The sequence below is a fragment of the Panthera pardus genome, unplaced genomic scaffold, assembly GCF_024362965.1.
Source record: "Panthera pardus isolate Hobbes unplaced genomic scaffold, ASM2436296v1 HiC_scaffold_26, whole genome shotgun sequence".
NCBI classification, from domain to species: domain Eukaryota; kingdom Metazoa; phylum Chordata; class Mammalia; order Carnivora; family Felidae; genus Panthera; species Panthera pardus.
Genome location: NW_026526832.1, coordinates 2790999 through 2808592, shown reverse-complemented (window position 1 = coordinate 2808592; position 17594 = coordinate 2790999). Strand labels below are relative to the sequence as shown.

Below are 17594 nucleotides of genomic sequence, written 5' to 3'. Positions count from 1 at the left end.
GGAAACACTTTCAAGTTAACTGGATTTAGGAAGTTTCAGAGTCCCTGCCCTTGGGGTAACTAGTGACACTAATAATGCCTCAGACAAAATACCCACATGAGAGGGGTGCCTGGGTGGCTCAGTCCCTTAAGCACCAACTCTTGATTTCAGCTCAGGTCATGATCTCATCGTTCGTGAGATCAAGCTCCACATCGGGCTCTGCACTGGTAGCATGGAGCCTGCTTGGGATTCCCCCTCTCTCTCCCTCTCTCTCTCAAAATAAATAGATAAATAAATAAACACTTAAAAAACTACCCACATGAAAGAATGGTTCCTGGCAGTGGCAGTGGAAGCTTCTCTCCCAGCCCAGACTTGCTGTGCCCCGACATGGGAAAGAAAACATTCCGTCATCCTTAAAGAAAGTCTTCAAGTAAAGTAGGAAGCTCCTTAGAACTGCTTCAATAGACTCTTACCTGATATCCCTGGCCCAGGGTCTTCCTCATCCATCCCACCCTCCTCCCTGCAGCCAGCAAGAACGCTGATCATGCCACTCCGCTGCCAATTACCCCCACTGTGAGAATTAAGGCCGAAGTCCTTAGCTTGGGTGAACAGGGCCCTTCAGTATGTGTCCCCTGCCTTCCATCTCTTCTCCCTCTGGAGGCATTACTGGTCAGCCACACATAGTTCCTCCAAGTCATCTGTACCCACCAGGTCCTCACTAACCCTTGTCTTTGCACATTCTGTTCCCACTTCGTGGAACGCTTCTTTCCATCTCTTTCACTCTTCTCTCAGCCACTGCTTCCTGCCTGGTGGGCTTCTGCTCTTCCTTTAAGATTCAGCAACTAGAGCAACCACTGAGAAAGTCACTAAAATATATACAGTAAAAAGAAAAAAAATGAAAAAAAAAAAGCCAGAGGAATTAAAAAGGTTTGCTAAAAAATATTTATTTAAATCAAGATAGCAAAGAGGACCAAAACAACAACGAAAAGGACACAATGCAAACATACACCCATACAGAAACTTGTACATGATGGTTCACAGCAGCATTAGCCATAGAAAATGGAAACGACCCAAATGTCCATCAATTGACAAATGGATAATGTGGTCCAGCCATACAACGGAATACCATTCAGCAATACAAAAGAAAAAAGGACCGATCTATGCTACAACATGGACAAACCCTGAAAACCTTATGCTAAATAAAAGCAACAAGATACAAGACCATATATTATAAGATTCCATTTATATGAAATGTCCAGAAGAGTGGGAATCTATCGAGACAGGAGTGAATTCACGGTTGCCTAGGGCTGGGGCGGGAGGTACTGGGGGGACACAGGGAATGCCTGTTAATGGACACAGGGTACCTCTTTGAGTTGATGAAAATGTTGTAGAATTGACTGGGGGTTGCACAGCTCGGTGAATATACTAAAACCCACTTATTTGTACACTTTAAATGGGTACTTATAAACAGGACTTCTATCTCATGAAAGCTGGAAAAATTTTTAAACATTTTTTTATTTTAAGATTCAGCTAAATGACCACCTCCTGTACCAGTCTTTCCCTGACTTCCCCAAGCAGAACACACACATACACTTATCTCAAGTAAACCTATATGGCATTTCACTGGGGCATGTCAAATTATCCTAACAATTTTTTCTTTCTGCAAATTCCAGGACAGAAATTGACAAGCCATTTTAAGAAAAATGTTATGGAAAATAGCATTCATATAAAAGTAGAGACCAGTGAACCTCCATGTTATCTATGACTTAGCTCATGGTTTCTGCATCCACTGTGCACCCCCACCAAATTATTTTCAGCAAGAAACCTGGAAACTGTAAGTCCAAAGCAGCCTAATAGCAATGTGACATTTATTAAGTGCTTTATGTGCCTCTAACTGGTCTAAACACTTGGCATGAATTAGCACTCTTAATCCTCGAAACAATCCTAAAAGGTAACATTATTATACTGTGAAGAAATCAAGGCTTAGAGGTGAAACAACCTCTCCAAAAGCTACTATGTGGAAGACTGATATTCCAAACCAGGTGACTATCTTAATCACACATACCTCTCTCAGAAAAAGCACTATAACGCAACTAATCACTTAATTCAGAAGCTGAAAGAATGGTATTCTGTTCCCTGGAGTTAAGGCTACTTACAAGGTCAAGAAGCACAGATGAAGTACAGATGGTCTCAGTCTAAACTGGGGCTACTGAGTGGACCCCCTGGGGAGCCCTCCATTTGTCTCAACTCTGTGGGCTCTAAGAAATGTCCAAGGCCCCAGGAGATCCTCAGGCTTGCTCTAAGATATCAAAGGAGCCTTTACAAAGACAGAACAGGGGTGCCTGTGTGGCTCAGTCACTTAAGTGTCCGACTCTTGATTTCAGCTCAGGTCATGATCTCATGGTTTGTGGGATCGAGCCCCACATCAGGCTCTGGGCTGACAGCATGGAGCCTGCTTGGAATTCTCTCTCTCCCTCTCTGCCCCTCCCCTGCTTTCTAGCACACACATGGTTTGTCTCCCCCTAAACAAACCAACAAACAACAAAATAAAAAGCCAGAGCAACAACACCACCAACAACAACAAAATAAAAAGCCGGAACAAGGACAACACTGGAGTTGTCTTAAATTCTAAAACTGTGCTTATCAATACTTTAGCCATTCACCAGTGTGGCTACTGAACACTTGAAAAGTGACGAGTCCAAACTGAGATATGAAGTAAAATACATACTATATTTTGAAGACTGCGCACAAAATGTCAAATATTGATTACATGTCAAAATAGTAATTTCTTTTTAAGTTTATTATTTATTTTGAGAGACAGAGAAAGAGCTCGCACAAGAGGGCAGAGGGAGGGAGGGAGGGAGACAGAATCTTAAGCAGGCCCCACACTCAGCGCAGAGCCCAACACAGAATTCGAACTCACGAATCGTGAGATCACGACCGGAGTCAAAATCAAAAGTCAGACGCTCAACCGACTGTGCCACCCAGGTGCCCCTGAAATGGTAGTATTTTAGATATGTTGGATTAAATAAAAGATGTTATCAAAGTGCATCTCGCCTGTTTCTTTGCACCTTTTTAGCGTGGCTAAAATCAGATCAGAGCTCTGGAACCTTCCGAACTCATGCGGGACTGGAGACTGGTCCAACCCGCCGCTGACAACGGCTTCTGAAATAAAATGTAGAGGAGCACAGCTCTATTTGAAACTCAGACCAGGGCACCCCCGAACCTGGGAACACCCTCAAATGTAGTTCTGTCACCAGGGAGCCATTCTGGAGTCTTACCGACACGAGGCCAAGGCCTACAGAGAGGCAGCCAGGGCTCTAGTTCCTGGAGACGGAGCTGTTTCCTCTCCCACCTTGCTGCTGAGCAGAGATACTTCTCAGTGATCTGACATAAAGGAATCAATTTCAATGCTGAATTTATCTCGTGCATCATTCTGCATAATGTATTGACCACGGAACACTGGAATTGCCTTCCCCGGGAAGGCCTTTCCCTCCCTCTCTGGATTCCAGCCCCATCCCACTGCCCACATGAACACACCCTTCACCCTTCTCAAAGCACCACTACAGATGTTTATTTGCAGAGTCAACACGGGCACATTTGAATGCTAGGCTCTGTTGGAGTGTGCTGCTGCCTTACCAGACAACCCGGTTACCAAAAAAGCAGAGGCACTGAACCTATGACAAAAACATCATCTGATTACCGGGTTAGTGGGGAGTGGAGACTGATGCAATCCTAAATCTGGCTGCCTCAGCTGCCAGGTGTGACAGGAAGTGAGCAGACTTAGGCCTTTGAGAGAGTTAGGAGGCACGGTTGTCATGGCATCAATGACGTTTGGAAGCTGGAGCCACGTCACGGGTATCTGTGGCCTGACTCCTTCATCCCAGGGTCCAGTACACAGCAAGTGCTCAATACTTGTTAATCAAAGAGAGAAGAAGAGGTGACCAGAGAATGCTCAGGCCTCCTGGATCCTGGGGTCCGCATATCCTGAGAAAGAGAAACGTAGCCCTGTACCACCAGCTCTCTCGTCAGGCCTTGGTGCTGCTACAGGCTGGCCTGGCACCCACAGCAAGGCTGTGGTGTTCTCCTGGGGAACATCAACAATTTCACTCCATCAGACACGACTGCTCTGTGACTGTGACGGACGAAGACAAAAACCAGACGACTCCATAACTACATCTCACCATAGACCAAAACTGAATGTTGTCCAAATCACAAAAAGGACCAGACGTCCCCATATTCTGGCTGAACGACTGCTGCTTCCTTATCAGTCCCAGATTTTTAGCCTCATCCTTCTCACCTTCTTGGTAAAAATGAAAATACCGAACACAGAATTTTCCTGCTTCCAATCCATTTCAATCCAATCCAATCCAATCTAATCCAATCCAATCCAATCCGGAGCAGAGCCCTGCTTCCCTGAGCCCTCCTACAAATCACCAGACCCAGGCCCAAATCCCCTAGGCCCTAACACCCTCTGACTGAGACACCCCACAGCCCTGCATGGCATGTTGACTTCCCTAATTCAATGGGTCAATAAAACCAACTCTGTCCAACCATGCGTTTCTGAAGAGTCTGGCTAAAGGGAACTAACAACCTTGGCCATAAACACCCTTTCCCAGGCGAGCCATGCTGCTGGTTGCCGCTGTGCCTACCTACCTATTCCCCAGGCCTGGAAAGGAAAAGAGGGAACAAGCATGGGGGAGGAGAAAAGTCAATGGTGGCAGATGAGGAGGACTTCTCCAAAGTGCACTTTTCCATGGCCCACCCTAGGTTGGTGCAGTGTTCTATTCCTTTCTGCCATTAAAGCTCATCCAGAGACAGAAATTAATACAATAGGATGACTCATGAACCTACACTCACACACACACACACACACACACACACACACACACACACACACACAAATAAACCACTTCATTAACTTTGGTCCTTTAACAAATTACTTGTGGCTCAAGTTGCAAATGATGGACACAAGAATTAAGGAATACAAACTATTCAGAGTCCTACAACCACCTTGAATTAGGAGTAAGGCCTGGAGCCAGTTAAGTCTGGCCTGCCTTCCAGTGTATGACCTAAACAAGTTAAACGAAACTTCAGTTTCTCACTCTGCAAATTAAGAGAATAAATACTATGAAGTTGACCTAAGGTAACAGGGCAAAGGCCCAGAATAGCACCTGGCACAAGGGGAGTGATGACAGGTAGGGGGCTGTCGCCAGTCACCTGATAACCGCTTTTCCCACCTACTCACCCACCTCTTCCCCACTATGCTGATAATTCCCTCATATCATAGTGCCATCACGGCATTCCTCGGTCAACCTGCCAGGCTCATCCACCACGGCGGAAGCAGCTAGGGTGTGAGAGGGGTCTTACTAGAAATTGGCACATGATGGGAATTTCAGAAAAAGGTTGGTAAGTGAATCAAAACTTTATGAGCTCTAGCTGAAACCAAAATTGAATAGGTTTTATTCAAATGCAAGTGACCCCCCCCCCATATGCCTCCCAAAAGTGTGGCAGCTTAACTCGGTTATAACCTTTCCCAAATGCCAAACCTGCAGCTTGCCCTGTGCCCCTTGGATTCATCATGTGCCTGAAAATTTTTTCCACCCCATGTATCACCTGCAAGATCACATTTCATTACAATTTTATTGAAGAACCTTCAATCAAAATTCACCTCTAGAACAAAGTGCTATATGTGTGCCTAAAGCACGGCGGATGTTTTGTTTATTTCAAGAGAAGGAGAACCTCACAGTAACTCGCTGGAGCTGCAGTCTGGCCACAGGTGCGAACAGCCCTGAAACCCACTGAAAATGTCCACGGGATGTGGAGCATGCAGGTGGCTTTCAGACACCCAGTTTAACTTTATCTTTATCCCTGAATTTAACCCATGCCACAAGAGCTTTAAAGGATTTCAAAAACTGGTTCTATCAAGTTTTCTCAGCTAAGATCTGATGCCCATTTTGTACAAAATTCATCATCTAGTCCAGAGCAGGCTTGAAGAAAACTAAAGCACTCCTAACGATAGGTTTCCTTAGCAAGTATGAGGCAACCATTTGTAAAGAGCATCCTGGGGCACCTGGGTGGCTCAGTAGGTTGAGCCCCTGACTCTTGATTTCAGCTCAGGCCATGGCCCCAGGGTCGTAGGATTAGGCCCCGCTCGGGGCTCCATGCTGAGTGTGGAGGCTGCTTGGGACTCTCTCTCTCCCTCTGCCCGCCTCCCCAACTTGCGCTCTCTTAAAAAAAAATAAAATAAATCTAAAAAATAAATAAACAGCACCTTAAGAGCAAAGAAAAAGAGAAGGAAGTCGGCAAGGAAAAGAGCCTCTTTAATGCTGGTTCTGTTAACTTTCATTGTGCTACCTGGTTTAGCAGGAACTGAGAGGCCAGCCAGCAAGCTTGGTAGTTACAATCCAAGCTTCAGAATGGAGGGCAGGCTGAGGGAGAGGACTATTCCGAGTCTGGAGCGAGGTCGGCCCAGGGGAGCCAAAGGCCGTGGGCATAAACACCTAGCAAGCTGCATTCCTCAGTCCCATCAGAATTACCACCGAGGGGATCGTGGCCTTCCCTCTCCCTGTCTGTGAGGCTTTCTGGCAGTTCACTGCTCACTGGGCACACACAGTCTGAATATTGGCGAGGAGAATAAAGAGGGAATATGGGTAACCTGCTTAATGCTTGTCAGCTTCTATGACTAATGGTCTGACTACCAGAACGCTTGGGGATAATCTGCGACTTCTGTTCAGCTGAGTTATCTTCCATTAACAAAGAAAACAGCGTTTGACAAAGGTCTATGGAATAAAGTTGACATCAAGCTCTCTCAGAAATACAGGAACTATCAATCTGGTCTTTTTGGCTCAAGATTTCTCGAGTTAATTCCACCCCTTATCAAAAACCCAATGTACGCTGGGGAGCCAAACTGATCCCGATTTTACTTCAAAATGACTGCAAACAGTAAAGACAAAGAGTCAAAGTGGCACCACACTGTTTTATTTCAACCCTCAAACAGTCCGAGGAGATGACAGCTTCTGACGCCCCATGCAAGTAATAATAAAGGAAGAGAAACAATAACAAAAAGACAAGTACTTAAAAGTATTTCACATTTCACAGCAGTGCTTTGGCAGGACTGGCAAGTATTTCTGGCCAACTGCTTCCCACAACAGGGGTCTGAAGGAACCCCCAGGTCTTAGCAAAAGAACCACATTTTCTCCCTGACGGTTTACACTCTGAGTCACTCTACACCACACTGCTCCACTCGCCAGACTTCTGTAAACCTCACCTTAAAATATGTACCTAAGTATTGTACGTGATCACAACAAAAACTAAAGACAAGACAGCGTGGTACAAAAGTAAACTCTAATGTTTCCAGTAAGGCATCAGGGAATCACTGCTGGCTGGGCCCTTCATTTCACCAGTTTAAAGAAAAGTTTTGATTTACGTTTCTCAGCAAACCCAATATTCAGATGCTTAACCAGCAGGCTCAAGTTAAAAGTTTAAAAGACAGTTCCCTTTTTTTTTTTTTTTTTGGTAATGTTTCATATAAAACATGAAATCAAGTTCTACTTTATTAAAAAAAACAGTATTTTTAATAGTAAAAATATATAGGTTTATATTTCTCTTTTTAAAAAGACATTAAATAACAATACTTCAGAAGACTGGATTTAACCCCCCAACCCCCACCCTGCCAGCTGTCTATCTGGCACCGAGACATTAAGGCAAAGGCTCCTGGAGAGGCATGTTCACTTCAGCTGTGGGCCGGGGGCTCAAGGTGAACACAGTTCGCTCCTGCACGGTCAACAGAAAGGCTTCTCCCTCATGTTCACAGAGCCGTCCTGCATCCCGAAGTAGACTCTCTCAGCCATGTTAATGAAAAGGCCTGTGTCCACCACGCCTGCAGGATGAAGGATGAAAATAAGCATTAAGTTTCAGCTCCCCAAGGCATGAAGAGTCAAGGATAGTAGGGTCGGTAAGGGCAACTACCATTAGCAGCACTGGACAAATGACAGGTCTGAAGTCTTTCCTTCCCAGAACAATGAAGAGATTCTGATCATTTTCATTTCCTCTTACAATCCCTTTCTCCCCTGCCGTCTTTGTCTACCCAAATGTGCCAACTTTTTACCTACCTCAGGGCCTCTGCTCATGCTATTGTTTGTTGAACTAGTCGTCTTTGAGCACTTCAAGGGAATGGTGCTTCTCTTGTCCTTCAGGCATCAGATGACAAGTCTTCTCTTCAGAGAGGCCTTCCATTGACTAAGTAACCTCCACTCCCACTTGTTATTTTTTTTAATTGCAGTATAGTTGACATATAATGCTAGGTTAGTTTCAGGTACACAATATAGTGACTCAACAATTCTGTACATTACACAATGCTCACCACGGTTAAGTGTAGTTTCCATCTGTCACCACATAAAGTTATTACAATATCATTGACTATATTTTCTACCCTGTATTTTTCATCCCTGTGCCTTCTTTATGTTATAACTGTTTAGACTTCTTAATCCCCTTCAGCTATTTTGCCTATTCCCCTATGCCTCGTCTCTGGCAACCATTGGTCTGTTTCTGTTTGTTTGTTTTCTGTTTGTTCATTTGTTTTATAGATCCTCCATGTAAGTGAAATATGGTATTTGTCTTTCTATGACTATTTCACTTCGTAGAATACCTCTAGGCTCATCCACATTGTTGTAAATGGCAAGATCGCTTTCTTTTTTATGGCTGAGTAACATTCTATTGCACATATACACCAAATCTTTATGCATTCATCTCTCAATGGACACTTAGGTTGCTCCCTATCTTGGCTACTGTAAATAATGCTGCAGTAAACATGGGTGCATATATCTTGCATGAGGGTTCCCTTTTCTCCACATCCTCGCCAACATTTGTGTTTTTTTAACATGTTATTTCTTATCCTTTTGATTCTAGCCATTCTGACAGGAGTAAAGCGATAGCTCTTTGTGGTTTTGATCTGCATTTCCGTGATGATGAGTGATGCTGAGCATCTTTTCATGGTGATTGTTAGCCATCTGTGTGTCTTCTTTGGGAAAACGTCTAGTCAGATCTTCTGCCCCGTTTTAATCAGAGTGCTAGTTTTTTGTGTTGAGTTGTAAGAGTTCTTTATATATTTTGGAAATTAACTCCTTACTGGATACATCATTTGCAAATATGTTCTCCCATCAAGTAAGCTGCCTTTTCATTTTGCTGATGGTTTCTTTCACTGTGCAAAAGCTTTTCATTTTGATGTAGTCCCAATAGTTTAGTTTTGCTATTCTTTCCCTTGCCTGGGGAGAAAGATCCAGAAAAAAATGTTGCTAAAGCCAATAACCAAGAGATCACTGCCTATGTTTTCTTTTAGGAGTTTCATGGCTTCAGGCGTCCTTAACCCACTTTGAGTTTATTTTTGTGTATGGTGTGAGAAAGTGATCCAGTTTCATTCTTTTGCATGTAGCCGCACAGTTTTCCCAACACCATTTACTGAAGACACGGTTTCTCCCATTGTATATTCTTGCCTCCTTTGTCGTAGGTTAATTGACCATAGACGCGTGGGTTTATTTCTAGACTTTCTATTCTGTTCCATTGATTGATGTGTCTATTTTTGTGGCAGTATCACACCATTTTGATTACTACAGCTTTGTAGTATATAGCTTAAAATCTGGAATATCTTCAGCCTTGTTCTTTCTCAACACTGCTTTGGCTATTTACACTCCCAGTTATTTTCGATCACACTATCGGCCTTAGAAGTCTCCCCCAGAGTTCAAGAAGACATTTGCAATGCATATAGCCAACAAAAGACCCGCATCAATATGTAGACAGTTCTCCCAATCAATAAGAGAGACAACCTAGTAGAAAAACGGGCAAAAGACTTAATGAGGTACGTTACAAAAGAAGCTATATAAAATGGCCAGTGGACATAAAAAATGATGCTCAAACTAATTAGTGAAAAGGGAATGCAAATATTCACCAGAATGAACATAATGAAATTTGACTGGAATGCAAAGACACTTCCACTCACTGACAGTGGGAGGAAATTGGCAAAATCATTTTGGAAAACACCTGTTAGTACATCTTCTAAAGCTGAACGTATTCATACCTAACAATCTAGCAATTCTACTCCTAGGTATATATGCAATTGTTAGGCACACACATGGTCATCAAAAGACACGTATAAGAATGTTCACAGCAGCACTTTTTCTAATAGCCTAAAACCAGAAACACACGAATGCTCAAGAATAGAATCTCCACTTTTTTTCACACACAGAAATACGATGGAATACTATTCCGTGATGCGAATTAAATGTATGCAACATTTACCAAAAATATTTACATATATACATACATGCCACAATGAATAAAACTGTTCAACTATCAGGAAAATAAAGTTTGATGAATGAGTGTGTAGGGAAAATTGTTAGAAGGGTAAATTGGTGCAATCCAGGGAGGGCAATTTGGCACCATCTGACAGAAAAAGATGGAGGGAAAGAAGGAAGGGACTTTTCACTGTTTACTCTTGTAACGTTGAACAATGTAAAATAAAATGAATTTTAAAATTAAAACTTCGCAAGAAGTCCCCCAATACATAAAGAAACAAAATCATCTATTGGTGATGAAAAGCCATCAAGCAGAAGAAAAAGCTGCCGAAACCTAGAGGTCGCTGGCATGGCCCTGCACCAGCCCGACTGAAGCCTTCCAAAGGAAGCAAAGTGGCCATGTAAGACCCAACAATTCTGCAATACGAGGTGACAGCTTCCTCCTGAGCCAAGAGAAAGTCAAACCAGGTTCAGAAAAGGCTTCGAAGAAAGAGTAGAGAGGAAGGACAGGAGTTGGTCTGATCTCAGAGCACCTTTGCTCAGGTTACTGACCATGCCCCAGTGGCAGAAAGGGCAGAGGTGGCTCACTGTGAGCACAGGGGCAAGAACCCGTGAGCTGTGACCCTTCTATAGAGCTCTGTGCTCTGGGTGGAACCCAATGGAACAGCCAACAGAGCGAGTGAGCAGCCAAGCACCAGTCCAGCTGTCCTCTGAGTGTCCTCACTCACACACACACACACACACACACACACACACACACACGGGCAAGGGCAGGGCGGTAGGGGCAGACAGGGAAACCTGCCCTCTTCCCTTCCCTGGCTTTTAGTCCAGCAGTAACAGACCAGATGAGGAAAAGGGGAGAGAATGGGAGGAGGCAACAAGCCACATCGATGCTTCTGGTGGCATCGTACTGAATAATTTAACATCTAGCCTCTCTTTCCTCATTTTCTTTGGTTTAAGTTTCTACTAAGATTCTGAACTTCTCCAGGCTGTAGCTTCTACTTAATTAGCAGAGGGCAAATATCGGAGAAACTTCCTCACAAACGACAGCTCCAGGTCTCAGTAAGCCAAGAAAGGTCTGAGCAGGAGCAACAGAGCTACCTAGTGGGCACTGCAAGAAATCCACCTGCAGGGGCACAATGCCCACACTACTGAGCGGCTTCCTACACCGCCCCCTGGGTCTATCTGCATTATCATCAGGGGCAAACGCTCCCATTTTACTAACAGTGACTAGTGACCTCTACATCGTCTTTTCCTCTTGCTCTCTCGGCTCATTACTTCTTCCATTAAATGAGAACACTAAGTGAGAATAAGCATAATTCAATTCATCTTTTTTGCTTAATAAATCTGCTTAAAGATAGTCAGTCTAAAACCACAGACTCCAGTAAGAATACTTAGCTCCTTATTACATGGCTTTTATTCACACCATTTTCATTCCCAAATAGCATGGATAACTTAAAATCTAGGATGTTTAATTAATGGTGACAATACTATCCTTTCTTCCTGGGGATTTATTCATTCAACAAACACTCCCTCCCTTATGTGCTAGGCACCATTTTAACTCATTTAATCCAACAATCCTATGAAGTAGGCACTAATATTAGCTTCTTTTACAGAGGAAGAAATGAGTCACAGAGACGTTAACTAACTGCACAAAGGTCACACTGCCAGAGTGAGGCTGGGTTAGGAACCTTATCCAGGCAGCCTGCTCCTGGATCTAATCCTAGCCCCTACAATCTGCTAAACTGACCTTACCTGCCCCATTAGCCAGTTCTGGCCCAAAAATATGCTATGCCATGGAATATTCCCAGTCAGAATCTTAGTCTCTCAATACCGTATGATTGGTATTTCTCACATCTGCTTCCTCCGTCTGATCCCCTCGCCCAGGCCTTCAATACTCCTCTGGCCTGGGGACATGACTACCTTCTACACTGCCCACCCAGCCTTACTTACCCAGGGCCCCAGATCCCTGCTACAAGCAGTAGAGGCTCTCCCACCCCAGTGTTCATGTCACAGATGCCCCTCCTCAACCTGGCACTTGAGGAAGTAAGGACTAAAGCTTCAGGGTCTAGAGGAAAACAACTCAGGGCTCCCCTCTTGGCACTGCAGCCCTTAGGCAAGTCGTTGAACCTTCCCTGATCCCTGGCCTCCTCTCTAACTATCTCAGCCAACTGGAGGGTTTGTAAACACTTCGTGCAGTGTCTAGATTACGCTAAGGCAGAGGTCAAAAGCCACCTCTCTCCCATGGAACTTTCCCACATTCTCCAAAGGAATCAACCCATGTGCACTCTAGACTCCTGGTATTTCTCCAGCAAATGTAGCACATTGTATCTTATCCGTAGGCATGGCTTCTACACAGCCACACACCACTTTCCAAACCAGGTATACGTGAACTTTCCTTGAGAAAGTCATATTCTAGAAATGGGAGCATTCCCTGTAACATGCAGCACAGCACCTGGCCTGTGGTATGTAATTAATGAGTAGGGGTGAATGGTATTATTTTTCCCCACTGCTTAAGAAGAGAGCCCACAAAAAATCAGAGAGGCTACAGTTAAGCTTCTGGAAGGGAAGGCTCTATCCAGAGGGGGTGTGGTTATTTCAAGCCAACCCCCCTCTGACACTCCATCAGCTCCAGGCCAATCCCAGTTGGAATGGGTTGTGAAATGCACAACCAACAAAGCTGCTAGGTAAGCAAGAACTATTCCTGGGGGCAGCAAAGGTGTGAAGTCAGAAACTCCAAGCATGGTACAAAGGAAATTCTTTTCAACCAAGTCTTACAAACCCCACACCATTCGTGCCTCCTATAGCCAGAGGTGGGGGACAGTCACGAAGTGCTTGGGTGTCTATGCTCGATAAACACCACTCATGTTACCTGGGATCATTTTGATAGCTGTGTTCACTTCACTCCATTTATGCACCCGATCAAACTTCCAATCCAGGATAAAATTTCCATTATCCGTCACGACGGGACCCTAGAAGGTAATTTTCCATATTTACCAAGGATATAGATATAGGTGGGCAGGTAAGTGAAGGTGATGCCCAAATACAAGTATCTTAATGAACCCGCTCCAACCAGTACCCCCACCTCATGCTTTCTAGAAGGCAGTGCCATGAAGAAGTAATGAGCAGAAGCTCTGGAATGAGAGCTGCAGAGGCATAGAGGAGGCTCAGAAGAGCCATCAACTTCTGTGAGCCTCAGATTCCTCAACTACAAAAAGGGGATAATGATACATACTTTATAAGGCAGCTTATGTATAAACCATATGGGTAAGCATTTACCGCAATGAGGGCTCACAGTAAGGGTTCGATAATTCTCAACTATTGTTAGAATGAAAAACTACAGCAACAGACTATCAACAGGATGCAACATTCTCACCGCTTCACATTAAGCGCCGGGTAATGCAAAATAAGGCGGTGCTATCGTACCCATGGCTTCCCCAAGCAGGCGCTCCCACCAAAACAGGAAGCAGAAATGGGTTCTGGGGTCAAAAAAACCCAGGGGATGTTCTGCATAGAACTTGTTTGTGTGACTCGTCATGCATTTCTGTCCAGAGCCGCACATACGTAATCGTGGGGGGCTTAGCTGGCTTGTGTTCTGTATCTGGCCTCTGGATCAGAATTGGCCCTTCTGTTCCTGATGCCAAGAGGGATTTATAAGCCTCCCATGCCTCCTGAAGCCAGACCTGGCTGGTCCCCTGGTGGATCTGGGAGGGAAGAAGAGCAAACAAATGCCCAGGCTCCTAAGATTGTGAGATATGACAAGAGAAAAAAAACCCAGCTTGCTCAGGACTGCACTTAGACAAACTTAATGTGTAGATCACACATGGATGGTATTTCTATAACTATTGCCCTGGTGGCAATAGTTAGTTGGAAGCCTCACCCGAGAGGAGGACGCTCTGCCCAGGACCCTCAATCGGGACTCCAACCGGGCTGTTCACTGCGCTTCCCCAGCCAGAAGGCTGCATGTTGTGAGTACCCGATTTGATGTATTAACCCTTCTTTGTCCTTCTCTTCCTCTTTATGTTTACTATAATTACTTAATTCCATAAATTCCTTTTCCCTTATAATTAAATAAAACTTACCTCCATGAAAACAGAAAGCACGGCTACCGTGAATTACTATTATTCAGAACAGGGGGTCGTTTTAGTTACTTAATCTAAAATTCCTCCACAGCTTTGGGCACTAGAAGGCATTTGGGACCACAAATGTTGACAGAACCCTACAGTCACAGGCAAGGAAACTAGGCCTCCCTGTCGACGGGAGGAAGAGGGGTGGGAGTTCCGTGAAGAGCCCCCACGAAGGCAGGAGGCTGGGGCTCTTGTCTGGAGTGACGGCAGCCACGACAGAGGACCTCCAACAGTCTCCTCCAGGCTCTTCAGCTACAAAGGGAACCACGCTCAGAGCTCTGTACAACCACTAGGAATAGGGAATGATTTTTTTGGGGGGGTGGGGGGACTGATTTTTAAAACATCACAAAAACACCAGGAAAAAAAAACACACCGATATAAAAATTCATCACAGAAGAGTCACAGAGAATTTGTTTTCTGTATCTTTCAAACTTGTTATACAGTTATGTCAATAATTACAGTTCATTTTTTGGGCTATCACTTTTGCTTGTTCGGTTATTTAAGTGTAAGAGAAAAAAAAAAGTTCTATGTAGCCCACTCTAAAAGCTGAAGAGAAACATTTTGGACTAAGTTTCTGAAGCATATTCCTAGAGAGGAGTTCATATCCCCCAAGAAACTCAACTTCTTGTCACATTTAATAACAGAATGAAGTAAGAGGATAAAAAGAAAATGACACTATGAAACCTAAAATACTTGCTGCCCGGTGTGGAGGGCTTCCCAAAGCCCATCTTTAGCCACTGTTAATCACGATGGTCCAGGCCGCAGGTACAAAGGTCAGATCACCTGAGGATCGTCAGACCCCAAAGGACAGACAGAAAGAATCACTCCCCAACTTGTACAGGGGATATGCACCGCATTAAATGTAGTCTTCTTTACACGAGTTTGAATATAGAAACTGGTAAAGCCAGTACTCTAAAAATAAACCAATAACCTGATTAAAAATAGATAAATAAAAGCTGACTACCCACGCTAGGCACAGAGGTCCTAACAGAAGCAAAAAGGACCCCACACTGAGAGCCTGAAATGCCCTTGAGAAACCTCCCTGGCCACTTACTGCCTTGTTGACGGCCATCCGAAGTTCAATCACGCCCCCAAACTTCTGGGTCACAGCTCGGCTCACTGGGACATAGGCCATTGGGATGACCTCAATGGGGATTCCCTTGTGCCACTGATCCCCAAGGTTCTTTGAATCTTTTCTGAAAAGAAAGTCAAAAAGTACAATAAATATAAATAAGCTCAATGACACAGATAAAAACCGAATTCAGACACAATGAGAGGACAAGAGAGGTCAACAGAGACAAGAACACAGGGCTTCAAATATATTAGCTATATTTTACTATTTAAAAAATGAGGTATTTGAAGTAAATATGACAAAAATGTTAAAAGTGGATATGACTGGCTTGTGATTATTACACAGGTATTTATTACTTATATTCTTTCTACAGCTATAATATCTTGTAAGTACATACAATTTTCTTGTTAATGAACATGCTCAGCATAAGCGCCTTCTATCAGATTCCTTGAAGGAGAATCTGAGAGCCTGGTCAAAGGCGAGGCACAACACAAGTCACGTGTGAGCCCAGAGGAAGCAGGGCGTGCTGAGTCACTGCCCGTGGGCAGGGCCTGTCCTTCCTCTGAGGCTCCCTGCAAGGATCAAATGAGTAGTACATGAGGACGTGCTCCTGTCACAAGAGTGACAAGCGGTTAAGCTGTTTCCTCCTCCTTCCAACCACACGTAACACAGCAGTATCTACCTTCAGCATGAAAACAAAACAAAATCCAAGACACGGCCCTAAGTCCTAGCCATCAAGTCTCAGAAAGTCACACAGTCCTTCCAGTTCTCTATTTGCTCCTCCATAAAATGGGGATGAGGCCTGGGGTCTGATCTACCTCCTCAGTGGACAGCTCAGAACACTGAACAAGGTACCTGAAGTCGGCAATCACGATGAAGCGACTGGCATAGCCAGCCACAATTTTCTCCTGGGTCAGGCAGCCTCTGGGGATGGGAAGAGGCAAATGAACACAAGGTAGGACACAAACTCAATTTGAAAACTAATGTCAGATACAACAAACCCAAATCCACTTAATGAGACACTTAATTTTCGATTCTTAAAGGAAGATCCCAACTCCATCATGCTGTGCGACGAACTGAACTGTGTCCCCCTCAAATTTCATATATTGAAGCCCTAAATCCCGATGTGTACTTGGAAGATGGGGCCCCTAAGGAAGTAATTATGGTTAAATGTGGTCATAAAGGTGGGGCCCTGGGTCTGACAGGATTAGTGTCCTTGTAAGAGACACCAGAGAGCTCACTGGTTCTCTCTCCACCCTGTGAGGGCACTATGACAAGGCAGCCAACAACATGCCAGAGTCTCCAGAACTGTCGAAAGAGGTCTGTTGTTGAAGCCACCCAGTCTATGGCATTTTGTTAAGGCAGCCCGAGCTAAGAAATGCACTATGAAAACACAAGCCTGCCTGTGTCTGGGAGAAATGGTTCCCACTCAGGCCAGGCACAATCCCATCTAAGATGCATCTGTGCTCAGGGAAAAGTCATCTGAATCTGAGCATGGCATGAATGGAAGGGTCTATAACTTGAGAAGGACGAGCTTTGAACAACCTGTCTTGTCCACTATCTGCCATTTGGGAGTGATGAAGCAGAGAGAGCACGGTGAAATATTAAACATATTCTGTGTCACCCCACAGTCTGCTTGATTATGAGAACTGGCAGAACAGGCCTTCACCTTCTTCAACTCACCATTTCCTTCCCTCCAAATCAGCACTGAAGAAACACCCAGGGGTGCCTGGGTGGCTCAGTCAGTTGAGCGTCTGACTTTGGCTAAGGTCACGATCTCAAGGTTGGTGGGTTCAAGATCCATGTTGGGCTCTCTGTCACCACAGAGCCCACTTCAGATCCTCTGTCCCCCTCTGTGCCCCTCCCCCACTAGTGCTCGCTCACGCACTCTCTCAAAATAATCTTAAAAAACAAACAATACAAAACAAAAAAACACCCAAGAAATGCTTTCCAAATGAATGAATAAATATATAACCAAGCACTCACAGAGCTTAAGAGAAGCTTTAAAACAAAGATCACACACTCCCCTGCCCACAGACCTAATAATCTAGCCCCAACAATATATTTGGCTTAATTTGTACAGTTTTTAAAATCTGAATCAGCAGAAGAATGTAGATACAGAGA

General features: G+C 44.3%; 1 protein-coding gene across 3 annotated transcripts in view; it reads right to left on the bottom strand.

The window, feature by feature from the left end:
• Positions 1 to 6938: 6938 nt before the first annotated feature.
• The window catches only part of RPIA (ribose 5-phosphate isomerase A), a 31577-nt gene continuing 20921 nt past the window's right edge, over positions 6939 to 17594 (bottom strand). Inside the window, exons 6-9 of one of the 3 annotated variants that reach the window (XM_019444371.2) lie at positions 16326 to 16394; positions 15453 to 15594; positions 13144 to 13243; positions 6939 to 7861 (exon numbers count right to left, since the gene is read on the bottom strand). In XM_019444371.2, the coding sequence (XP_019299916.1) occupies positions 7764 to 7861; positions 13144 to 13243; positions 15453 to 15594; positions 16326 to 16394 (409 nt within the window). In that variant the 3' untranslated portion in view covers positions 6939 to 7763. The other 2 variants (XM_053890933.1, XM_053890934.1) reach the window with 2 other exon arrangements.